The sequence below is a fragment of the Aulonocara sp. 'chitande type north' Nkhata Bay genome, linkage group LG17, assembly GCF_057382095.1.
Source record: "Aulonocara sp. 'chitande type north' Nkhata Bay isolate Kocher_YH1m ecotype deep benthic linkage group LG17, A_spYH_male_GT1.1, whole genome shotgun sequence".
In the NCBI taxonomy this organism is placed as follows: domain Eukaryota; kingdom Metazoa; phylum Chordata; class Actinopteri; order Cichliformes; family Cichlidae; genus Aulonocara; species Aulonocara sp. 'chitande type north' Nkhata Bay.
In genome coordinates this window covers 3,054,954-3,081,554 of record NC_141360.1, presented here as the reverse complement: position 1 = coordinate 3,081,554, position 26,601 = coordinate 3,054,954, and the positions used below count along the sequence as shown (strand labels likewise).

The 26,601-nt window shown below is 40.8% G+C and overlaps 2 protein-coding genes across 3 annotated transcripts in view; one reads left to right on the top strand and one right to left on the bottom strand.

Moving 5' to 3' along the window:
- The window catches only part of LOC147309449 (serine/threonine-protein kinase pim-2-like), a 581,324-nt gene that overhangs the window by 227,272 nt on the left and 327,451 nt on the right, over positions 1-26,601 (bottom strand). The gene's annotated exons all lie outside the window — the stretch shown is intronic.
- The window catches only part of osbpl8 (oxysterol binding protein-like 8), a 97,781-nt gene that overhangs the window by 29,671 nt on the left and 41,509 nt on the right, over positions 1-26,601 (top strand). For both annotated transcript variants that reach the window (XM_086269987.1, XM_086269984.1), the window contains exon 2: positions 5,850-5,947. Coding sequence is in view for 1 of the 2 variants with exons in the window: in XM_086269984.1 (XP_086126110.1) it covers positions 5,903-5,947 (45 nt within the window). In the remaining variant the exon portion in view is untranslated. The remainder of the gene's footprint in view (positions 1-5,849; positions 5,948-26,601) is intronic.

The window sequence follows — 26,601 nt, the reverse complement described above, 5'->3', positions numbered from 1 at the left end:
CCAGCATGCAACAGCATAGAGGATCGCACTGGCCACCACAGACTCATAGAAAATCCTCAGCATTTTCTGGCAGATGTTGAAGGACCTCAGTCGCCTCAAAAAATAGAGACGACTCTGGCCCTTCCTGTAAAGTGCTGTGGTGTTTTTAGCCCAGTCCAGTTTATTGTCAATGTGTACTCCAAGGTATTTATAGTCCTCCACAATGTCAACACTGACCCCCTGGATTGAAACAGGGGTCAAGTGTTTCCTGGTCTTCCTGAAGTCCACGATCAGTTCCTTGGTCTTTGCCACGTTGAGCTGCAGATGATTCTGCTCACACCACGTGACAAAGGAGTCGACCACAGCCCGGTACTCTGTCTCATCATCCCTGCTGATGCATCCAACCACCGCAGAGTCATCAGAAAACTTCTGAAGATGGCAGGTCTCTGTGCAGTGGCTGAAGTCTGTGGTGTAGAGGGTGAAGAGGAAGGGGGAGAGGACAGTCCCCTGTGGTGCCCCTGTGTTGCTAATCACCTTGTCAGACACACACTGTGGGAGACGTACATATTGTGGTCTTCCTGTCAGGTAATCAACAATCCAGGACACCAGAGAAGCATCCACCTGCATCGCTGCTAACTTATCACCCAGGAGGGTCGGCCTGATGGTGTTGAAAGCACTGGAAAAGTCAAAAAACATGACCCTCACAGTGCTCGCCGGCTGGTCCAGATGGGTGTAGACACGATTGAGCAGGTAGATGATGGCGTCCTCTGTTCCGAGACGAGGCTGATAAGCGAACTGAAGGGGATCCAGATGTGGTCTTACTATGGGTCGCAGCTGGTCCAGGATGAGCCTTTCCAGGGTCTTCATGATGTGGGAGGTCAGTGCCACGGGCCTGTAATCCTGGGGGCCACTGGGACGAGGCGTCTTTGGTACAGGGACGAGGCATGATGTCTTCCACATCACCGGGACCCTCTGCAGACTCAGACTCAGCATAAACAGTTTATGAAAGACTCCACACAGCTGGGGGGCACAGGCCTTGAGGACAAGGGGACTCACTCCGTCTGGTCCAGCAGACTTGCCTGAGTGAAGTCTCCTCATATCAGCACCCAACTTATGACATAGTCACATGGTTTCTCTCAGCTAGCATGGTAGACTTGTATGAGTCACTTAACCATTGGCATTCATTTTCCAAGTATTCAGCAGTGACAGCAGTGTAAATGTGCCTCCCCAGATGTCAGAGAGCTGTCTCACCTTTGGACAGTGGACAGCAACATCAATACAACCAGCTTAGCTTTGGGACATTGGGATTGGAAATTTACACCAAAGGTCACACGGTGCAATGTTTAGAAATTAAAGAAGCAAAAGAAGCGGTAGTGAAAAATATGACTTGTTTGGAAGAACTGCTAGACGAAAGCCTCTGCTCTCTAAAACGAAGATGGCAGCACTGCTTAGGTTTGCAAGGTTGAATCTGGACAATCAGACGAGATGAGTAGAGATGTTTTGCCACCACAGCAAAAACTGAACACAGCACATCAGCACAAATGTCTGATGCCAACTGCCTAGCATGTTGACCACGGGTAATGATTGGGATTTGTTTTGCAGCCACAGGACCAGGGCACCTTGCAGTTATTGAGTTTACCATGAACTCTAGTATTCTAGAGTCAAATGAGACTATCATGCAAACACAGCAGCAAATCTACAAGATAAGAACTAGGAAAGAAACGATTCAAGAACAGGACTGCATAGTCTTTTGAAAATGTTCTTTTTCCCATGACTGTACCGTCATATCAACTGTATGAGGGACACATCCAACTATGAAGGACATCAGTGGTATTTCATCCTAGTGATTTTCTTTAAGAACCTCATCATATTGGAAGTACCTTGTAAAACCAACAGTTAGCCTCTGTAGTGTTTGAAAATATGCAACACTATCATTTTTGGGGGGTCTGTGGGGAAAAAAAGCCCAACCCTGCTTGTATTTCTGGCTTTGTTTTGGGGCCCGCTGCCAAGCCACAATTTTAGGATTCCCTCTGTGTTTGCCCTCTATCTTTGGCAATGATGCATAGCTCCTTGCTCACAGACTGCTGTGGTCCAACTGAAACAAGTGCCAGCAAACGATATGACGAAGTCCAGAAAATAGAAGCAGAAGATTAAGTTCCTGTCATTGGCGTGCCTTCTGTTTTATTAATTGACTCTAATAAATCTGCAATTTGACATGCTGTTAACTGAAGATAATAATAATTATCAGGCAGTAAGTAATACTGTTAACAAGTATTGTTAGCAGAAAGAATACTAATGCAAAGTTGAAATTGGATGGGGATTCTTTATAGTGCCAGCTTTTACATAGCCATGAGTAGCCATGCACTGAGTGCCACAGTGCAAAGTCTCCCGTTGTCCACTTTCACCAGGTTACTCTAGGTACAGGGACTTGCTCATATTTAACAATATGGCTTCCTTATTCCAGCAAACTCACCATATAAAAAAACAAAACAAAAAGTAGTTAGTATAATGATGTATTACGTGGCCCAACATGAACAAATCTAGGGCAAATAAAAAGCTATTGTTTATTTAATAATCCCAAGATGGGCTAGGCGTATGTTGAATTGAGAATGTATCAACTGAAAATGTAAGTCAGTGTCAAAATGCCAACTGTATTTGACATTTTATGTACCCCAGAGGGAAATTCTGTCACCATTCCTGTTACTGCTTCAGACTATGTAATAGCAGTAAGTGTTAGCAATCATCACAATAGAGAAAAAACCCTCCTACACACTGCTATAGAACATTCTGATATTTCTAATAATTCTTCCTACCTCAGCTGCTGCTCCCAGCTGAGTCATGTGCTGATTTCTAAAGCTGACTTTGACAACGAGTGGAAAGCATCTGTCTCAGCTTGATGGGTCCTTGAGAATTGAGGCCACATGAAGTGTGTGTGCTGGCTGGAACTGAGGCTGTCGAAGCATTGGAGCGTCTCATTGGTTGAACGACTGGTGGTGGGATTTAATGACCGTGTTGTACTCTGGCTGTTTTCTTGTCCTCGGTCTGATATTGGGTACTATTTGCGTTTCCTTGACTCCTTCCTTCCTGGTACTTTTTTCATCTCTCCTCTTGGCACCTTCATAAGGAAACGTGGTTTAAAATTGGCAGCCGCTCACTTGACTTTGCCAAAATGTTAGTAGGAAAAAGCACTTTTTTTAGTCTGTGATTATTTATCTAAAACTGCTGGCTTATGTGGGGAAGTGGTTAATTGGGTCAAATAAAATTGTATTCTATGCTTATGATATTACCTGTAATGAAGCAGTGCACCACCTTTTGAAAGCCTTTGGGATTTCCTGAACATTTCCTACACACAATTCTGTTTCTCACTAATCTGGCTCACTAACATTGGGCTTGAAACTGTCCTTTTATGTCCTCAGAAGGCATTTGTTCCACACTTTTGAGCTTTGATTGTTCTTGATGAATGGTCTGATTACTGTTCTCAGGCAGGGACACATCAAATTGTAATCTTTAACCTTTATATATCCAGTTAAGAATGTGATCAGACAGTTTTCTCAATAAATAAATAAAGCACTCACAGACTGTATAACTGGTTGTAACTATGGATGATGTCACCCACTGGCTATTGGAACAATATAAAACCCAGAATTGTAAGAGATGGTTGGTGCTGTCTGTCCTGGGACATTCTGAATAGCGGGTGTGTGCGATGACGTTTCATGTGCTGCTGCTAAAAATCTGCAGTACATCCTGTACAAAATGGATTTGACTGCAGATGTCCACATATGGAGATTTAATTAAAAATTCTGTCATATGTCATTTTGGGGGGAAATTTTATGAATAAAATATATTTGAGTCTTTTCCCCCTATATTTTGATGACCTCTTCCCTATATACTGATACCTCAGTATATATCAATAAAATGTGGTTTGATAATCATTAAAATAGTTTTGGCATCTTTCCATAGGTTGCTGCATAGGCAGAGACCACCCTCACTAACCTCTGATACAAACTCAGTCATTTTGTTCTGTATTCTGGTCTGAAATATGCCAAAAAGTAAACAGATAATGAAGCAAACTTTGTGAAAACTCTATCAGTTCTTATTAACGAAGGAATCATTTCTAAAATGACCATCAGCCTATAAAGAGGGCTATGCTTCAGAAAAACGTGTGTCCCACTGGCCATAGTGTGTTCAGGTGTTCTTTCAGGTGGGGCCAACAGATTCATAACATTAACATATCAACATAAAACGGCAATCGGTGTAAGTGACTGATATTTAAAAAAAAAAAGAAAAAAAAATCATCTCCCCAAAAGCGTGGTGTAATTAACCAGATGGTCTCGCTTGTTCAGGAACTGATGTTCAGGATTTAACAAACAGTAGCATCACAGCTGAATACAATGGAGCAAGACTTTATTATTATTGTTTTTAAATATTTTGCATGGATACAGTGACAAAGTGGAAAGCAAACCGATATCAAGGTTTTCCATTTAGGGATGAATTGCAGATAAGAGTTAGTTAGACAAGTCCATATTAATTACATTTTTTTTATTAATGTCATTAAAAATGTCAGTGTTGCATCTAGTCATGTGATCTACTACAACAATTTCTGAAAAATATTTCACTGCTACAGCAGTTGTTGACCTCATCAATCGCATATTTATTTTGGGTGGATAAGTATAGATACTTATTGTTGATACTTTTTACCTCTAAATGAGTTAAATGCTAAAAAAATATAAAAAAAAATAAAACCACCCACACAAACACTTTAACCCACTCCCACCACTTTAAATATCAGGATTGGGTGTCATAGAAATCAATGATAACAATGTTGTCATGATACTACTATTCTGCAATGTGCAATACAAAGCAAGTCAATCATGCACGATGCAGTACACTAATTGTGGAATGAACAAGAATAAATAACCCTACAAATAAACAACAGAATCATACATTATTCACACAGTTTGATATCAGTTTTTTTTACGTAAATAATGTCTGTGCAAGTTAGCTAACTTCTATTCACATCCTCATTAATTTCATAAGAAGGGTTGATGTAGAGACGTGGTCTAGAAATTTAGAAACACTCATACGTTCCAGCAAATCTATTCAAATCATGTGCCACTGTTATTTGTAACATTTCACAATATTTTGCCAAATCAATATTTTGCCCCACTCCTTGACAAATATATAAGCAGTAGCAAGTTTCTGTAAATCCAAAGAGTACATTACAACACTTACTCTACTGATGTACCCTTGAGTAAATCCCCATCTGGTCCAGTGGAGCAGCTAAGTGGTAACCAGCACAACCTTCCCCTGGATAGATTAAGATTAAAAACAATGCCACGCTCCAACACTTCTATAGGGAAAACAAGCTCAAGGCAGACAGAAAAAGACGTATTGAAAGGATGAATTTTTCAGGGCTCTCTGGGGAAGGGAACTGAAAGAAAAGCTAATCCTCCATCCTCCCCCACGTGTGTTGGAAACGGGCTGTTTATTGAAGGCCTGGAGATATAGCACCCTTGTTTGGGTGGAAAGGGCAATGGTGGATGGTGAGGAGGTTTCTGATTCATTAGAATACAATGGCAAAAATAAGAGAGAGCCTTTGTTCTGCTTCTATATGGCCATCACAACCAGGTTTTTCTCACTTGTAAAAAAATGAGTAGGCATAATGCGGAAAATAAGTCCAATCTTGAAACTAGACTTCCCACATAAGGTGAAAGGACACTTTGAGAAACATGCAAATGAAGGAAAGAAATAACTGCTTTCAAAATAGTCCGTTTTTTTTTTAAACTCCCAAATGAATTTTAGTCACATGTCCACATTAGTACACTTGCTGTAAAGTCCTCCTGTCTCTGATCTCATCTTCTTCTTCACAGATATGCAGTCTTCAGAGCAGCACTGACAGGCCTAACTCTGGTTTGACACAACCATGGAGTCCTCCTCTGAGTCCCAGCAGGAACCTGAGAAAACTTTGGTAAGTCATAATGCATAAGTGGGTACTTTTCTGGGTAGGCATGTGTTTTTAACATTTTAAGCAAAATTTCTAATGTGATTTATTATCCAAAAATATAAATAAGGACAATAAAGTATGTAAAAGTGCTATATTTTCAGACATTGTGGCAAGCAACTGACACACCCAAGATTACAAATCTGGCAAGTGACCTTAACTTTAAGCTTCACTGTTTTCTTGGCCTATGTGACAGAAAGTACAATTTACACTTAGCGTAAGGTGCTAATATTACCAGCCTGCCACAGACTTTTCAGGCTCAACAAAACTGACACTTGATTAAAGGTCACACAGATATGAGTCATTAAAATGTCCTCAACAAACAGAAATCATGATTTCAGCTACTGAAAAGGAAAAGGGTACGGTCATCTGCAGTTCTTGTTCTTTGTTGTGTGCTGCAATGTAAAGCTGTTGCAACTTCCTGTTGGGCGTTCCTTGTTGAAAGTAGCAAAGTAAAAATCCAGCTTTAAAGTTGAGAAGAAAAGATGTTTATGTCTATAGTTTCATTTGTTCTACTCCTAACAGAGCACACAGCGGGTCTACATTCAGAAATGTAGTTAATAAAATAAAAAGCTGGAAAGCAGTGGCAGCGTGTAACATATAAACTTCAAGTTAGATGTTCTTTGGAGGAGAGATTTTAGGACATTAGAAAAGTACTACGAGCCACACATCATCAGGTTCATCTAAACATTAGATGTTAAAGTATAAATGCATCCAGGGAGACGTTAAGTTTAAGTTCTTTGTAAAATGTGTGTGGTTCAAAGCACATGAAAGCCAGCACTGTGTTTGCTTGTCAAGTGCCAAAGGATTTAAGCTGTTTGGTTGGCAAACAGCTGTTTTTTTTAGATATTTTTCCCCCAAAGATGTTGCGCACTAAGCAGTAATTCTATTATATTTTATATGTTACACAGTAATTGTGTTATTTATGGTGAGCTGCATGAAATTGAATCCAGTTCCAATAGTTTCTGAAATGTTTAAGATGAGGCAAGTTCTTTTGTACTGTGGGAAGCTGTGACAGCCACACTCTGTTATTGCAGTGTGAAACTCAATTCATATACAATCGTGTCAAAGGGGAACCCCAGTCCATTTGTTCTTGATGATTGGACTCAAATATGGCAAGGGTGACAAGGCATGGAGTGCTGACACGCTTTCATTATAAAAAAAACAGAGCCTACAGGTGGTGTGCTGGGTGCAGATGTTGAAGATCAAACGTGCTCTCATCTGAGGATACAGTCATGAAGCGCTCAGAACACATCATCGTCCACGATATGTTGTGTGTATATTAATGCATGTGTGCCTTGAAACATTATCATGCTACTTGCTGGGCCTTTTAAAACTGCAGCTTTAGTTAACGGACAGATGTTAGATCATCACAGTCCGGTAATCTAGTAACTTCCTAGTAACTATTTTGAAAGCAGGGTGAAATCCAGTCACAGCCTGAAGAAATATATGCATATACATTTGTGTCATATGCATAAACATATTTTTGTTTGGTGTATTAGGATAAGATCATTGTTGATAGAGACAGTAAAAATCAATGAAAATTGTATCTCCATAATAGTGTCAGGTAGCTAGCGTCCCCCCCCCCCCGCTCTCATAAAACACCCCTTCTATCCTCTGTTCTCATTCTGCCCTTTCATTTCACCTTAGTCATAATCCTGAGCAGCCATTTTTGCAGCCAGTAGGAGGGCAATTATGATTGCAGATAACTGGGGTGACAAGAGTGGAGGCTATCTCTCCCACAGGCCTCCACATACAGTGAAACACAATGCCACTGAATGGGAGCGGAGCTAAAAGCCCTGCCTTACTTCTCTGATTCTTGCAAAGAGTGGGAGTGAGCTCTGATAACCTTCAGTCGCTGTTAGTAGCCCAAGCTAATTTCTCACAGCCTGTTTTAGGGACTGCATAATAAAACTGCTGATGCATAAATTAGTTTGAAAGCCATGTTTTAATATTGGCTTTGAACTGCTGTTCTTTAAAAAGTGAATTTAATTTAATGAATCTGTACTACTCTGGGATTTAGGCATAAACTTGCTTTGTTGAGCTTCTGGGGCTGCGTGTTATCACTTCATCACACATTATAAGTGACTACAGTGCCAGAATGGTGTGAGACTTAAACTGTGGGATGTACTTTGCTGCAGGCTCGTCCCGCTGTTGCCTGAAAAGGGTGCCTCCCAACCCCAGATGAAAGGCTCTGGGAAGCATGCCGGGTGTCTGCCGCTTCTCCCTTAACTCTGACATCCTCACAGTCAGGAGACACTTCAGGAATGTGTATGGCAGCCCACCCCCTCCTGTTTCAAACATCCACCGTCATCCAGTCTGCTGTCATTTACATTGTACATACTGAAATGAAAGCACTGGTGACCTGCTGGTCATAATAGGCAGCAGTGAAAAGGCACAACAACCATTATGCAGTTGAACAATGGGTTTGAGGTAGCTCAGAGGTAGAAGAAGAGAGTCTGTGGCTCAGAGATCATCAGCTAAGGTATTTGAAATGAATGAGAAAAAGCTCATTTATTTCATGGCCTTTTGCATGGCACCACTCCCCAATCCTCCCCCACAACTGAGCCTCTTAGTTGCCAATTAGAATGCACAATTTAGAAGTTTAGGCCAACTCCAACATGAATGTTTACAAAATGGTGAGATGGTTTTTTCTTTAAGGTAATAAGCAAAGAGGTTTGAATTATGAGCAATTAAATTTTGGAGACTCTCTTTAACTGACACTGGGTAAGGGGCAGTGTACCCCCTGAACTCATCTTTTCAGTCACCATCAGTGGTTTACACGGGGAGAGAGTAACATTAACCCTTTACAGCGCAGTTACAAAAGTGTCTGCTCCTCTTCTCTACATAAATAGTAAATTGCCTGTATCAACGTGAATATGTATGGATATAACTGCGGTCAAAATTGCTTCCACCCTGTTTCTTACTTTGATAATAAAAATCTGCAGATGCTGTAAGCCCTTAGTGAACTCTTCTCATGCATGTCAGGAAGCCCTGCACAGTCGCTGAACCACTTTGATCTACTTTTGAGGGAGCAGGGTGTTCAGGGGAGAACTTGGTTAACATAGCACTAGCGCTGTCACATATACTGTGTGGCACATTATGTTGCACCAGCAAGTATGCGTCTCTTATCATGAACAGATAGTAACTGACTGCAATTAGTGAACATTAGTGTACCGATACTAGCTGCACAATGGAAACACTTTCCAGCTGTTTCTATATGTATGTATACGTTCAGATTTCCAGTTCTAGGTTATCCTGAAGCTTTTGACTGATTAAATTTCCTACCAGTCGAAAAAAAAAAAAGCCTTTTGGTAAGTTAAGGGAATGAGCACCTATGTAAACAGCACCTTCAGTTGTTTAAACTTTCAGCTGTGAAAGTTGCCCACCACAGCCCTGACTTCAAATGCAAGTTCAAAGTCAGATTATGCTTCGTTCAGAACACTGTTCAGACTAATAGTCAGGAATATTTATTTTGCCCCAGGTATCGGCAAAATAAACAGAGCGGCTCTGATGAAAAGATTTCAACTAGCAGAGCTTATAGAGACTCTTTGTACCGAAATCCAAAATGCCACATAATGTCACAGGAGGAAGAAGCAACAGGAGGCTTCAAGGAACCAGAGGTGAAAATTGGCTTCAGGCTCCTCTTGGGGAGTGAGGAACTGAGGCTGCCTTACTTTGTAAGCATCACTGTGTAGATGAGGGTGGTGTTGACAGAGCAGAGGTGACAGCGTGGGCTGATTAAACACATTGTCACCACTAAAACAAACTGGTTAAAGTAAACAGGAAAAGCGAGCTCATCTTTCACAGCGTTGACCTCAGAAACTGAAACTGAAAGCTAGAAAAAAACAGTAACTTTGAAAAGATGATGTGGCAGCTGTAGCTGATTTCTAAACTGATAAAGCTTCCCTTCCTCTTTGCTGGTGTGCACATTGACAAACAGGTGAACACCACTGTTGGAGTATCGACTTCCTCAACTTGATTGTCTGCTCATGAGCTGTAGTTATGATGCTAGAAGAGTGGCAGCTGTCCTCGGAGTCCTGTGTAGTGTCACATATGATACATGGCACTTTTACAGATCGTTGTTGTTATGACCACTGAAGTGCAAATTATAGCCTTTGTTTTCAACAGACAAAGAACAAGTGAAGTGGAAAAACAATCAGAGGAACTGAAGGTTACTTATAAATAAGTGGTCTGCTACTGGTATAGCAGCCTTCTACTCAATTCTGAGCACTCAAAGTGCATATATATTTATATATATACATAAGCACTTTTATCTAACATTCACACACACTCACACTCCAATGGATGCATCAGGGCAAATCGTATAAGGGCCGTTGATCGATCTGCCGACCTTCCCATTGGTAGACGACCCATGCAAAGAAAAAATATCTCCCTATTGAGTATTCTAGATGCTGAATCAATGCTTGGGCTTAAAATTTGTTAGCAGTAGATTCACAGAGTTCATTAGAGTTAAATGAATACATTATTTTTGGGTCTGTGTTTCCACAAGCCCCGCTAATGCTAGTGACTTATTCATCATGAAGAAAACAAGACAGTCGATCGATCGATTACTTGCGCAAGGGAGGCCTCGTCTGTGTCCACCACGAAAATGACCCCGACGGCGGCCTTCTCTCACTGCCTTTTATTGAGAGACAGTTCACACAAAACACATCACAGCAAAGCAACGGCCGCATGGTTCTAAGACGAGGCATTGTATGTATATGTGTGAACTTCTGTACGAATGTGTGTGTGTGTGTGTGTTATGTGAGAATGTGTGTGTGCTTGTGTGTGTGTGTAAGAATGTGTGTGTGTTACCTCCTGCTGACCAAAGGGTCATAAAAGCAGGAGCAACATCACAAGAAGCAGATCTTCCAGATAGGATGCATCTGCAATAAAACATTACAGCCCCCCCCACCCAGAACCTCGAGAATCTGGGGGGAAGGACAGTGGAATTCCTTTCATCAGAGTTGGCAAGCATAAAATGACAACATTTAACAATTCACTCTAAGAATTATACCCTTTTTTTCAGTTTCTCGTGTGTCATATCGGTGTTTGAAGACATTTTTTTCGCATAGTTTTATGTGAAGCATTAACCAGTCTGTTTTTATACTGAGTTGAGTATTTTTCACTATGTCAGGCCTTCTTACGCAGTTTGCTGACAAACAGAGCTTTTCAGCAGAGTTTAGCAGTAAGTAGTAAGTTGTACTGAGGGCTGTTATTTCCTATATAGTCATTTCCTGAGTTCTTTAGCGAGTGGTTTGTGTCTGTGTTTGTCTAAGATCTGAATTTTGATAACACCGCTGAACATATACCACAGACTGCATGTAGTTTTGGAGCTACTATTACTCCTTAATCCTGTTCAAACGTTTTCTATTTTTGATGCAAACTGTCAGGTAAGAAGTAGCTTTGTTAGCATGAAGTAATGTAGTGTTCTGACAGGTTACAGAAAATTCCCCCCCCCCCCCCCCCCCCAAAAAAAAACAACAACAAAAAAACAAAAACAAAAAAAACAAACAAAAACAAGTAATAATTACAGGCTTGCTTGCATTTCATGTTAAGGAGTAGACTGAAACAGTAAAGCTAACTTCACAGTTTCACTGTGGGAAAAACCCAAACATTTAATATTTGAATTGTCACTACTATTTACATTAAAGGCTCCATAAAGAAGTTTCGCTAAGAGAAACATTGAAATGTTTGATTTCTACAAGTGCCACATATAGAGTCATCACCAATGGGGAAACCTGATTTACATTCAAACCGCTAACAATCGTGTCTTTACCCATAAAACTAATGTGTGTGAGTTTTTAAAAAAAGTTTTTAAAATTGTCATTAGAAAGCTCTGCTTCTTTTAAAAACGATCTCTGAACATTTCTTAAGAAAAAAAAAAAGAGTAAAAAAACCCTGTAAAACCAGATTTCTTAAATGATATTAATGGGTTAACAGTGCAGCTCGTGTCTCTAGTATAAAGAGTGCTTTGTTTCTTCTTTGAGAAAACGCTGTCTGCAGATGAACTTTTTGGTCTAATTTTAATGGCCAGTGCTGCAAATGAGTTTTACGTGTCTGAGTGTGTTCGATAGAGCTGGTTGACTTTGTTCATGCTCTTTGCGTAAGACTCTGGTTGCTTCCACTATTTGAACTGCAAAGTGAGAGAAACAGGCGTTTTTTGTGAAGCTGAAAATAACTTTGAACCCTGACTTATGAATCACAGTCATCTCTCCCAGCAGGCTACATGCTGACTGCCTCCTTAAGACTACCAACATATACAATCAGCTACCTCTGTTATGACAGAGCTTTTTTTTAAATTTTTTTTTATTCATGTGCACCACTTTTCTTTGAAAGGTTATTTCCAGATTTCGGAGCAGATGTATTCTTACTCTAATTTAGTCTTTTTCAGTTCCTCACATCTTTGGGTTAATAAGTTGCACGTCTCTCTCTCCTGGAAGACATTCACAGTGTGGCATCTGGTCTTTCACATAGAATGTGCCCTAAATAGTGCTGTATCAAATGTGAAGAAAAAGTTCAGTCCTTGGTTGCTTTTCAGTTCCACGTAGGTGACCGATCACCGTATTGGGCTGGTGTTAATTCAGAAATGCTTAGACACAGACTCACTTATCTTCCCTCAGAGAGGTATGTGGAGGAATGGGGAGAATTTCAACCACCGATCCAACCAGTCTTTGAGAGTTGGGTCCTGACAGGCTGGTAGTTATTGATACTATCTTAACACTAGTAAGCAACGCTGTCTTTTATTCTAAAAGCACAAGAATGATGCTCTGCACACTGTGTTAACATGTGTATGTAGCATCCATGCATTAAGTTTGTAGAGGTACAGAGAGTACAGAAAAAGGAAGAAGCCATCTTTTTTCTTTTTTCTTTAATTGTACAGCGACCTCCATCGATTTGCGGTTCAGTATTCGTGAATTCACCTATTCCTGGATTTTTCTGTGGAACATAGCTCGGATAATTCGCCTATTTGCTGATTTTTTTTTTTTTTTTTTAATTTTCATAGAGCTAAAATGTTTGATAATTATTTTCATTAGGATGATCGTTTAAGATATATTTGGTGTTTGAACTGTTAAAATAGAAAGTTATAAACGTTTTTAGAGGGGGGGGGGTGGACTGTAAAGTAGTAGTACCTGGGGTTGTAACACAAGTACTCTGAAGTCCTGTTAACTTAATTTGTAAATAATTAATAATAAATTCAAGATAATCAAAAGTAATTCAATTTTATGTTATTTTTAATATATTTAAGTAAACAGAAATTAGGTTTATTCAGCATATTATACAGTATGTATTATATTATATGTAACAGATACATTGTGCCTGTGAGCACTGTGACTTGCCAAAGAGAAGAGGGTGGGGAAAAACTGTTGGCACATCTAAGTTTCCACCCACATTAAGTTTGTTTTTTCCCATGTTATATTGTCCTGTCACCAGTAAGGTTTACATGCTAGCTAGCAACAGATTAGATGAGAACCACAACAGGCTCTGTTCAGCAGCTACTGCTGACTGTACTTGCCCCCCCCCCCCCCCCCCCCCCCCCCATCGCTCAACCTTTGAAACCTTCTTCTAGGCTACTTGCAAAGATGTCGAAGTATTTATAAAGTAAACGCTGCAGACCTCATGAGACACTGGACAAGTCTAAATGCGTTTGCTGATGAGACTGGCGTGGAAGCTGTTTGGCTGAGTCTTGTTTTGCAGATTATTTGCGCTTACTGAAGATGCCACAGCAATCAGACTGAAACTGGAGTGTGCGCGTGCGTGCATGCGTGCGCGTGTGCGTCCTCCTTTGGGGTTATTTTCCACGATGGCTTCGGAAATCGGCACTTTGGTTTATTGGTGCAGAAGAGCCGTGTGGTTACAGTAGCCACGCTCGAGGGGATGCATGCCTTTCTGCAATAACTGCTTCAGCGCACTACGTTTTAATTGTGGCTGCCAGTTCAGTCCTTTATAAACAGAAGACAGCCTACTTCCTTGTTTTTGCAGTTGTGCGGGTGCTTTGCTGCTTTGCGTGTCAGTCAGATGATGTTGGGCTGAAAAACATGTTTGCGTTGTTGTAAAACGGAGAGTAAAAACATTGTTTCATGTTTTTTTGTGAAGATGGAAGGTGAGATATCAAGAGAGACAGTCATGAGTGCTTTTGAGGATAGATAAAAGCACTCATGACACAGTAAATAAATGCCTGCGATGTAATGCTTGAGTGGGACAATAAGAATTTTACTGAAGGCTGTGAGTGATGAGAAGAGGAAGAAAAGGACTGGCCAAGAGAGGAAACGGCGTTCATCATAGAGAGGCTTAAATTCTCTTGCATGCTTGTTCTCGGTGCTGCCTTGTCTCCTCCCTTTAGTGTTTGGTTTGTGTGTGTGTGTGTGTGGGAGACAGAGACGGGCTGTGCTCAGTGGCTTGTTGTACCAGGTTTAGTCCGATCAAGACGTGGTAGCAGCGACAAGCTCACATCCCTCTGCTGACTGACACATGGTACGCATTTCCTTTGTTTCTGTAAGTGAACCTTAACACTGCATGTGTGTCTGCTGGGTTGGTTGCAGTTACAGTTGATCACAGTGTCGCTTTAGAAGAGCTTTGATCTAGAAGATGCTTTGTTTCTTTGAACTACTGCTGCAGTAAGAGTAAGTAATTTGAAGCTCTACATGTAACTGTTTGTGATAAGGTTTCACACAAAAACACAGAGCCTGCCTTGTTGTTTCCACTCTGTTTGTTTACTTAGTGTGTTGTCACTGAATGAAGGCCAACTCTCACTGCGTGCTTTGCTCAAGGGCTGTGGGTACAGCCAACTCAGATTGTATTGCTTCTGTTGGAGCTGTAATGAAGAGTTAGATGGCTCAGTATGTGTCTTCACAGATTTCTTCTCAAGTGTAAGAATAAGGAAGGCTGCTGCAGCTGAAGCATGTATCCACTCAAGCCTAATGATGGGAGGGGGGCTGACTCTAGTTGCTTGCAAGCAAGCCACAGGCAGGAATACAACTACATTATAACAGCATAATAGCTCCTTAATGCAACCCTCTCAAGTCCAATTAAAACCCTAATGAGGCCTACAATGAGATCACAATGAAGCATTTTTTTCTTTAAGTCAGATCAATTAACAGCAGAAACGGCAGACCAGATTCTTAATTGTCTGACCATGTGTGTGTCTCATTTAAAGGCAAATTACCCAATTATGTATTGGTGCACTAGAGTTATGTAACAGCAGTGTTTTCCAGGAATGATTGTGTTTCTGTTTAATTATATTCCCCTCCTGCAAAAGAAACCCTGCGGGAGTCTTGGAGCTATCCAAGGGCTGCAGGCAGCTAGGACTGGAGTGAGTGTAATCAGATTGACAGTACTGGCCAAGCCCTGAGCTTGTTCATTCTGAACAGCTGCTGGCGTCTGGAGCCAGATCTTAGAATAAAGAAACAGGATAAAGAATGAATTGTGAACGCGCATTTAGCGAGTATTACACAGAGGTCTTAAGTGACTTTCCAATTCCAAAATCACTCAAATTCTAGCGTTATCAGATAAATACACTGATCAAAAAAATTAAAGAAACTCTTGGAAAACGCTGATTTTTTTCCCCCCATTCTCAATGGGACAGTGTAATGTTTGAGGAACTAAAGGATGCCACATCGTTTGATGGGAATGAAAATTCAGTGGGCCACAACAACAAATAGTACTCACTAGTTTGTATGGCTCCCACGTGCTTGTATGCATGCCTGACAAAATTTGGGGATGCTCCTAATGAGTCGATGGATGGTGTCTGGTGGGATCTCCTTCCAGATCTGGACCAGGGCTGAACTCCTGAACAGTCTGAGGTAGGGCTGTGCGATTTGACCAAAATCTCATATCCCGATATAAGACATCTATCGTCCGATAACGATATAAATCACAACAATGTTACATTTTCTGTAAAACCTGTGAATCTCGGGCAGCTCGACTTGCGTGAAGTGTTTCCAGCTGGACGTGTACCTGGAGTCGAGTGTTTTAGCCGATGCATGAAACGATACATTTTTAGACATAAGTTGTAACGGCGCCGTTTTCTTTGTGAGTATTTATTACACGGCGTGCTGCGGGGAAAAGCCTGTTCTAACGTTTGAGTCTAAGGTTTATTTTTTAGCACCTGGCGGCTCTTTTTTACTTCTCATCCGTAAATAATCTGCTCTTTCACATGATTCAGTTTATTTTGAAAAGTCTCAACAGGATCTTGAGCTTTATTGTGAAAGGTTTATGTGGAACATAAACAAGCGGACACGCGATGGTTTTACCGTCGTTGTTGCTAACGACAACGCATAAAAACAGGCGCTTGTCCATCTGTAGTGTGGTTATATTAAATATAAGAGAAAGAGAGAACTTTAACTAATTAATATAGCCACTACAGTGTCCATCAAAACCATGAAAAAATATCGCCGTAAACAGTTTATTTTGCGACACCACGAAACAAACGATAGCGTAAAATGAAACGATAGATGTTTTTATATCGTCATCCGATATATATCGTTATATCGAACAGCCCTAGTCTGAGGTGCAGCCTTGCAGCATCAGATGGACTGAAACATAACGTCCCGGTGTTCTGTTGGATTTAGGTCAGGCATTAATGGGGGCCAGTCAGTAGTATCAATTCCATCATTCTCCAGGAACTGCCAGGAACTCTAGCCACATGAGGTCAGGCATTGTCCAGGAGTAACTCAGAACACACTGCCCAGTGTATTGTGTGACAGTGCGTTCAAGATTTCATCCCGATAGCTGCAGTCAGGGTGCTGTCCCTCCATGGATATGCTTCCCCAGACAATCACTGACGTACCACCAAACTGGTCATGCCGAATGATGTTGCTCTCGTCTGTGAAAAACACAGGACGCTACTGGTGGAGCTGCTAATTCTAGTATTATATGGCTAATGCCAGTTGGGCTCCATGGTGCCTGATACAGTAACATAAATATTGATATTTACATTGTTCACATTGTAAGGCGCTTTACCAAACTGTATTTACTTTTTTGTCCTGGGGCGTTTTCATTTTACAAAGAAGCAGGTAGTGTTAGTGGTTGCTAGTAGAAATGTGCTGGACGTTTGTTGTGATGAAGGGGAACTGGGTCAATTTCAGAAATGCAGTTTACCTAAGTCAACTTTCAACAGGCCTATGAAGTTATGTCCGCCTCACCCTCCTTCAGGTTTGTGATGTGCTGTTTTTTTTAATAACTTCAATAATTTACCCTGTGTCTGGAACAACTGATTTTTAAGATGCTGAGGTAGTGAAGAACTAGGTGTTCCATGACAGGACTTAACTAATCAATTGGTGCTGGTTATGTCGGTCTATCATAAGAACTCCCTTTCACCTCCCTGCTGCTCTGGGCTTGATAAAACTGAGATTCCATTCTGTGTGAAATCCACCCAGTCACCCCCACTTTCCCAGTTTTAAAGACTTGCGTGATGAAATGCTACAATTTCATGAAATGCTGTTGATCACCTGTATCAGGTTTCACATTTCTCCCCCATCTCCCAACATGATTGTATAAACTCCTTTATATTGTAAAACCGATATTTTTTTTAATCTACTTACTTCTGCGACACCTACAAGGGGTTGTTATCAGACTTAGAGTTAGGAATGGAGAGACAGGATGATGAACAGAAACGCACTGGGATTCTTCCTGTTTGCTCCAGTGTTTCTGCTTAGAATTATCTCTGTATGGATTTCCTGTCTGACCCTGCATTGCTTCCAATTTCCATTGTGTCACACACTACTTCAGTTTATCTCGAGTAGAAGTTAAAGCTTACATTTAATTGCAATTGAGCATCTTCCAAGGCATGCTATTTTGTGTGGAAATCGAATTTTGACCCTAAAAAAATGTTGAAAATCCAGTGGTGTGCTGAATATATTCAGCAGTCTACACTGTAAACTCTGCTTTATCATAAACAACATTTAGAGTGAAGCAGCACTTAAAGCTATGTTGATCAGCCAGTTGTTGTTTTCTGCCCATCTGGAAATTACTGTCTATCAAGTAATATTTAAAGCCATTGCCTGCTAAGTATCAATTTAAGTGTTTTAAATGGAATATTGAGAAAATACTAAAAATGGCAAACATTTAAGAGACTCGTTCTGCAACACTGTCACTACTTAAACTACGTAAAGCTGTCAGGTTTGCACTGATCCAAGCATTTGTTTGGCGTACAATTGTTATTTTACATCACTGAGTTCATATAATATGAGGCAGTAACTGTAGCTTGTAAGTGGACGGAAAGATTTTGAGGCGAGGGGAAGACTGAGTCAAAAGTCAGACTCATTCTGAATCATAACACAGTCACATCTTAAGACACGGACTTAATGATGTTTTTAGAATCAGAATAACTCAAGTCTCAAAATTGAACTTCCTGCAGTGGTTCTCTCTATATTCGTGGAGCCATTGCAAAGAGGAACTGCTAGTAGCTAATTTGAATACTTTCAGTAGCATCAATAGAAAATCAAAACGTGAGTTCCAGTGTTCCTCACTGTATCTACAGTGGGGCAAAAAAGTATTTAGTCAGCCACCGATTGTGCAAGTTCCCCCACCTAAAATGATGACAGAGGTCAGTAATTTGCACCAGAGGTACACTTCAACTGTGAGAGACAGAATGTGAAAAAAAATCCATGAATCCACATGGTAGGATTTGTAAAGAATTTATTCGTAAATCAGGGTGGAAAATAAGTATTTGGTCAATAACAAAAATACAACTCAATACTTTGTAACATAACCTTTGTTGGCAATAACAGAGGTCAAACGTTTACTATAGGTCTTTACCAGGTTTGCACACACAGTAGCTGGTATTTTGGCCCATTCCTCCATGCAGATCTTCTCGAGAGCAGTGATGTTTTGGGGCTGTCGCCGAGCAACACGGACTTTCAACTCCCGCCACAGATTTTCTATGGGGTTGAGGTCTGGAGACTGGCTAGGCCACTCCAGGACTTTCAAATGCTTCTTACGGAGCCACTCCTTTGTTGCCCGGGCGGTGTGTTTTGGATCATTGTCATGTTGGAAGACCCAGCCTCGTTTCATCTTCAAAGTTCTCACTGATGGAAGGAGGTTTTGGCTCAAAATCTCACGATACATGGCCCCATTCATTCTGTCCTTAACACGGATCAGTCGTCCTGTCCCCTTGGCAGAAAAACAGCCCCATAGCATGATGTTTCCACCCCCATGCTTCACAGTAGGTATGGTGTTCTTGGGATGCAACTCAGTATTCTTCTTCCTCCAAACACGACGAGTTGAGTTTATACCAAAAAGTTCTACTTTGGTTTCATCTGACCACATGACATTCTCCCAATCCTCTGCTGTATCATCCATGTGCTCTCTGGCAAACTTCAGACGGGCCTGGACATGCACTGGCTTCAGCAGCGGAACACGTCTGGCACTGCGGGATTTGATTCCCTGCCGTTGTAGTGTGTTACTGATGGTGACCTTTGTTACTTTGGTCCCAGCTCTCTGCAGGTCATTCACCAGGTCCCCCCGTGTGGTTCTGGGATCTTTGCTCACCGTTCTCATGATCATTTTGACCCCACGGGATGAGATCTTGCGTGGAGCCCCAGATCGTGGGAGATTATCAGTGGTCTTGTATGTCTTCCATTTTCTGATGATTGCTCCCACAGTTGATTTTTTCACACCAAGCTGCTTGCCTATTGTAGATTCACTCTTCCCAGTCTGGTGCAGGTCTACAATACTTTTCCTGGTGTCCTTCGAAAGCTCTTTGGTCTTGGCCATGGCGGAGTTTGGAGTCTGACTGTTTGAGGCTGTGGACAGGTGTCTTTTATACAGATGATGAGTTCAAACAGGTGCCATTCATACAGGTAACGAGTGGGGGACAGAAAAGCTTCTTACAGAAGACGTTACAGGTCTGTGAGAGCCAGAGATTTTCCTTGTTTGAGGTGACCAAATACTTATTTTCCACCCTAATTTACGAATAAATTCTTTACAAATCCTACCATGTGGATTCATGGATTTTTTTTTCACATTCTGTCTCTCACAGTTGAAGTGTACCTCTGGTGCAAATTACTGACCTCTGTCATCATTTTAAGTGGGGGAACTTGCACAATCGGTGGCTGACTAAATACTTTTTTGCCCCACTGTATAGCAGTATTGTGCTTAATATTTACATTCCTCAAAGTGCCAAATGCAAAGAACTTTTATCCCCAGTTTTGTTTTTTGGGTCTCTTTTACACACCGTCTGCTGTAGTCCACAGTTTCAGACTTTAACAACAGCCATTCTAAGCAGCTTCTGTTACATCTGTCTGAAAGCTTGGCTCCACTACATGATTAGCATCAGGCAAGGCATTAGAGGAGCATGTATTTCATTCTGAGCTATATCAGAATTTCCAGGGCACAGAGATGTACTTAAAGACGGCATAATGACACGGCTTGGTTTCAGCAGGGTAATTAACAGGAGCAGCCTCACTGTCAGGCAGCCCTGTGGGTCTCCACACCTGCTCCCTATCACAGGGTTGAAAAGCTACCGACTTAAACAGGTTTCAAACTGCATTGGTACTGTATCCCAGCACGCAGTGTTCATCATTTTGTCCACACCTTTCTTTCTAGTATGTAAGCCTAACACCTACAGCTCTCCCAAAACATTAAACAGAAGGATTATACACCTGTGTTTGAGCATGTGGAAATCAAGTGCAGTAAACAAAACCGGACTAGTTTTAGCAGCGATGTTCCAATTACATCATTGACCAGGAAGGAAATTCTGCACGGTCATCATTCATTCTGCCCGATTGCTTTTGGTTATTCTGTGGAATTGACACAGATGAAACAATAAAACATTTGCCATTCACTTTTTAACAGACTTGCATGATGGTTGCTCCCTCTTTACTGAAATAAATACCTTGGCTCACCCTGTAAATTCAGGTTATGGGCTTGGCTCTTGCCTTACTTTGGCAGTATCTTGGCCAGTGCATACAGATCTCTGTGAGCCCATACCATTAGACGTTTCATTTGTGATGCCTGCTGTAGTTCCACTCCAGTTGTAAATAAGCCACCCTTTGGTCAGCACCCATGAGCACCATCCCATACTGCAGCTCTCTACCTCTGAAGTCGGCCTTTAGCCAGGGACTTTCTGACGGATGTGCCAGACTTTGAAGATACTCTGACAGGACTGCGTGCTGGCCTGCAGTGGTTTCACACTAAGACTGCTGCAGAAGGGATATTTGAGTTTCATTAGATTGCAGCTTAGAATATTTTACATGATTAAACAGTGTATTGCACAAATGAGATGTGAAGTACTCTGTTATGATGTAACATTTTATTGTACTGCTCCTCTTTATGCAGATATTTCTTCCATCAATCACTTGAGGCAGCCCAGAAACCTCTTTATTGTAAACGAGGAGCAAACTAAGTGTAAGCAGATCTAATGAACGCACTTTCTAACTTTGTAACTATCCAGTGAAATTGGCTTTGCATTCTGAAAAAAAAGTCACTTTTGAAATCATTTTATGAGACAAAACAAACCTGTTATTAGAATAAGTGCTTCTGTGTTGCTTTGATGTTTAATGTAACAGGACTCTTTCTACCGTCCATCAGGACGTCTACTAGAAAACCCCTGAACCTGTTAGGTTGTTCCCTTCAGGGAGTTTTACTTTAGAGCAGTTAATTAATTCATTAAAAAAATATAATTTGCTAATCAACAAATTGGTCATTTGTTAAGCAAAATACAGTTGGAGTGTTTTTCTACTTTCCCAGAACCTGAAGTCTAAATGGCTCCAGTGCTGTTCCTGCTGTCCTCTGTGTTTGAACGTCAGGAGGTTTCAGTTAGTGCTTATCACGTCAGGAATTAGGTTTTAATTGAATTTACATTCTTTCATACAGCAGTCTATGATGGATAGGACTTGGCATGAACCAGCTTGTATGAGGTTAATCTTTTAAAAATGCATATCTTAATGTCATTATGTAAAAACTGGTTTGCATGCTGTCTGTGTGGAGAGCAGAAATTTTGAAACCACTGCCTATTGTCTGGTGATGACTTAGCATTTTATTGGTAAAGTTTATCTATGATGACTGGCACATTGCAACAAAATTTGAACTGTTCGCTCTGCTGATATACTGCATCCATCCATCTTTACTTATAAAGCACATTAAAACAACCACAGGTGACACAAAGTGCTGTTACATTGGAATAAAAATCGAATCATTTTAAGACTTGGTTCTTACTGGCTAAAGAAACTAACCAGTGAACTAAGAACCACTGGGTTCCCAGACTGTTTAGTTTTGTTCAGTTGCAGAGTCTACAAATAAGAAATGTGATAACCATACAGTGGTTTTCCTGATAATAAATGATGAGTTTTATTTGCAGTTTATTGGCTGAGGGAGGGTTTTTATAGACAGCACAGTTCTGGGAAAAGAGGGTGAGGTGTTTTTTATGAGGAACTCTTCAGTTAGTAAACTATTTGAATTGCTGAAAGCACATTAGCACATGCATTTCGAAACTCCTTTGCTGATATACACTATGGGTAGTATAAGTGTGAACGCGACCATTAGTTTGATACACAGCTGGCAAAGCTTCTAATCTAACAGTAGTGATTAAGCCAGAGTCACAACAGCTGCTGTTCCATATTAGCTGTGATGGCTAATATGAAAGGTTTTTCTTCACTTCATGTCTTAAGCATGCAGTGGTTTTCCTGAAAATTAAATAATGAGTTTTGTTTGCAGCTCTTCAGGTTTGGCGTGCTTAGTAATTATTTAGTAATCAGTTGTTTTGATGTCTTTCAGCTTGTTGTTTTGCTTTTACAGCCCACAGCTTTACTGTTTGGGTTTGAGGATATGAGGCAGCTGGTGAGTGGAGAGCAGTGGACAGCAAAAAGGAGCTAGAAGGACAGTCTCTGCTCGGTCCTGCTATCGGGGTTAGAGAAATCCTATCTGTGTGGGAGTGTGTGCGTGTGTGCACTGCAATAGCATGCACAATGCTGTTGGAAAAAACAAAAGCATAACATTCAAATGGAGACACTCACAGTTTCGATTGCTAAGCTCGTTCTTAATTGAATAAAATGTGTATGTATGTTAATGGTGCAATTGAATTTATGAAACGCTCAGAGATGTTTTAGTTTTAGTAATCTCCAGTACTTTTAAAATCGTAACAATATTATTCCTGCTGACACAATTATAAATCAGTGCTGTGCTGTTTAATTCTAAGCCTCTGTCTGATAACATATTAGCTGAATCAAGAGGAATAGAATTCTGGATTGTGTTATTGAGCTAAACCAGCATATTTGTATAAAGAGGAATTGTTAAGTATAGTATGAACGGGACAAGTTTATGTAAATACCCTGCCATGGCCTCATATCACAACTATATCACAACACAGTGGAACATAAGAGATTTTAGAGCCACACGTTACACTTGCAATATAAATATATATTACATAAATGCAATATAAAGGCTACACATCGACAGACATGAGTTGTGCATGTGACATTTCAAAATATCAGCTTTTATACAAAATAAACAAAGTTTCATACAGTAACAGTGGCTATGTGGAGCTTTAAAAATAGCTGCCAGTGATGACTCAGCCATCCAGCAGCAGTCTAGCACCTGGAAACCTGCAGCTCTGTCTCTGTCGCTCCCTATTGAGATTTTTAGCCTCTGTAATTGTGTCTTTCTTCAGTGACAAACACCTTTGTGGCGTCTAACATACAGGCTGTGGATTTTTTTCATTATATAGATTATATAGAAGAGTTTTAGGCTGTATTTTGATTCTAGTAACTAAAGGTGCCTTTCAGATATAGGGGAAAAAACTGTTGGTATTTTTTTCTCCTTGCTGCTAAAAAGAAACTGGGTCAGAACTTGCTGCGAGTCATGTTTTAACATTATGTAATATGCCATGGCATTTTATCCTGAATTAGCACTCCATCCTTTCACAGGCAGAGACGGGGTTTGGGGCCATGTTTCCTGTCTAGGTTTGGAAGGTTTGGTGCGTTCTGATTGGGTGGAATCTGTTTAGGTAGTTACATCATCACCTTTTATAGCTGTATGAATATGGATGAGCATTTGTTTCCCAGCGTTGTGTAGATAAGCCTGAGTGTTCTTAATGCACTGCCTCCGTTTATGTAGGAGTTGGGTTTGTTCTGAATAAATGTGGAAATGGACAAAATTAGGGTTGTCTCTAAGTTTATGCCTCTTCCCCAGACGCAAGGCCTTAAATGTTGGATATTTGGCTATACAGACTTTAACCACATACTGTTACTGTTATCTGAAAGTTGATTTAATTTATTAAAGACTAATAATCTCAAAATCGTTTCTTGCTAAGTGTAAAAAGCCCAGATGCTTTGCTCTGTGTCTGTGGTTAAAATGTATTTCAGTTTTCTCTCACAGCATCTGCTGCAGTGTCCTTGTTTGTCATGTCATCGGCACAGCAAGCTGCTGGCTTTGAAATGAAAACGAGTTGAAAAGAGTCAGACAGTAAAATGTCACCTTGCTTTTCACCCCCTCTAAAAGGGAGCTGGACACCTTGAACGTTGCCCCCGTCTTTGTTTCCTTCATTAATTCAAACAAGGTTGTCTGGTGTCATCCAGTTATGTCGGCGGCTGAGGTTGAAGTACAGGCTTGACTTGCACATCTATTGTGTTTGAGCCTGCAGGTCTGAACAGACCACAGTGGGATCAAACTAGGTGAGCTGTCACAGGGAGTTTACCTTTTTATTTGCATCTGCCTTAATCAAACACAGTAAGCTGTTGCAGCAATAGCTGCCAATGTTTTCTTTATTTTCAGACTGTGAGAACTCTTCAGATTCTTACAGTATTACATGTGCGTCTGCGATCGTGCACACAAAATTGTGATTGCTCAACTCATCTGAGATCTGTTTTGATTAACCTGTCAGTGGAAACTGAAACACTACCCGCATGAAAATATTATGATGATGATTTTTCTCTTGCAATATAAGGCTGATGGGTTCGAAACTTTTATTCTCTCTAATGATGGGAAATATCACTGACAGTAAAATGTACACATCTATGTCCATGCTTTTAAGATCCATCTACTTTAGTGAAGGATTTTAGACATCTTATGATGCACATGTTAATGCATACATTAATACACCAGCACAGGCTCATTGCAGATCTTGTTGTCAGTGGATATGCAGTACGTTCCTCCTCAGGCCTGTGAGTAGAGTCACTGCAGTGGAGGTGCAGCAGACATTGCTTGGTTTGCTCATCAGAGAGCTCTTACTGGAGCTCCTGTAAATAGCTGGATAGTATGCATTGTTTTATTATATATTTTTTTACATTAATGTAAGTTTATGTTGAGGAAATATTGCTGGCTATATATGATATGGTATGATATATATCCGGCATACAAATGTAGATATCTGTATGAGCTTCAAAAATCCAATGTGCATTAGAGCAGCGGTCCCCAACCCCCGGGCCACGGATCGGTACAGGTCCGTGAGTCGTTTGGTACCGGACCGCGAGAGTTGAGGCTTGGGTGTGAAATTTAGGGTTTTTATCGTTTTTTTAGCGTTATTTTTTTAATCGTTAACTCCATTTCCCTGGGTCTTTTCCCGTGTGTTATGAATAAATCTTCTTTTTTTGATACCGGTATTGGTTTTATTTTCTTGTATTAATCTGCAACTCCTTAAAGGCCGGTCTGTGAAAATATTGTCGGACACACGGTCCGTGGTGCAAAAAAAAGGTTGGGGGTCGCTGCATTAGAGCACAGTACGTGTACGAGACTGGGAATGGAATTTAGTATCAAAAGTTTCCAAACCAAACATGGTTGTCAGCTGCTAGCTTTCCCAAAGTCTAATACAAGTTGTGCGTGTGCGTGTGTGTGTGTGTGTGTGTTTCAGCAACTACAGTCACTCATAGCTTCACTGAAGGTGATTTTTAGGTTGCTAATATACACTGTAGAAAAAAAAAAGCTGCTTTGTGGTGTTAAAGAAATGAACAGCAGGGGCACTAGAGGAGCAACAACGAGATTACTCCCAAAGCACTAACGGTTTCACAGGTGGAGGACATTTTTCCCTCCTCATCAGTTTTGCATTTGGATCATATCAGTGTTACTACTGGCAGCATGAGGTGATACCTGGACTCCAGCACAGGTAGTCCAACTCCTCCAGGCACATCAGAATGTGCCATGGCTGGAGGATTTGTTGCTTCTCACCGTAGTCTCAAGATTACTCACATTACTCAGTCCAAATCAGTATTCAGCACGTCGCCATTGAGATCTGATGTGGTTTTAACGTGTCCCTTTAGTTTTGGGATGTTTTTTGAGCAGTGTAATAGTGTAATATTAATTATGATGATTGTGAGAATATTATTTTACAGAGGATTATCTGTAAAATAATTGCAGTGCACTGCAAAATACAGACAAATGCTAAAAATCCTGCTGGCTTTAAAACTGCGAGTTTTCAGAATGGGCTCATGTGTGGTGAAATCCCCTCCATCCTTTATCTCTCTGAACTTGAGTCAGTGCTCCTCCATCTCTACCTCACTTTGTTTTCCATGTAGAAACCCCAAAAAGATGAACGTGTTAGATTATTCATGACACTAAAAGTTCAGCTGTGAGGATGTGGGTTGTACACTGTTGATTCTCATTCTCCACACAAATGTTTGTGCTGGGAAAACAGCAGACTGTACAAATCTCACAGACAACTTGACAACAGACATTATTTTTGAGGA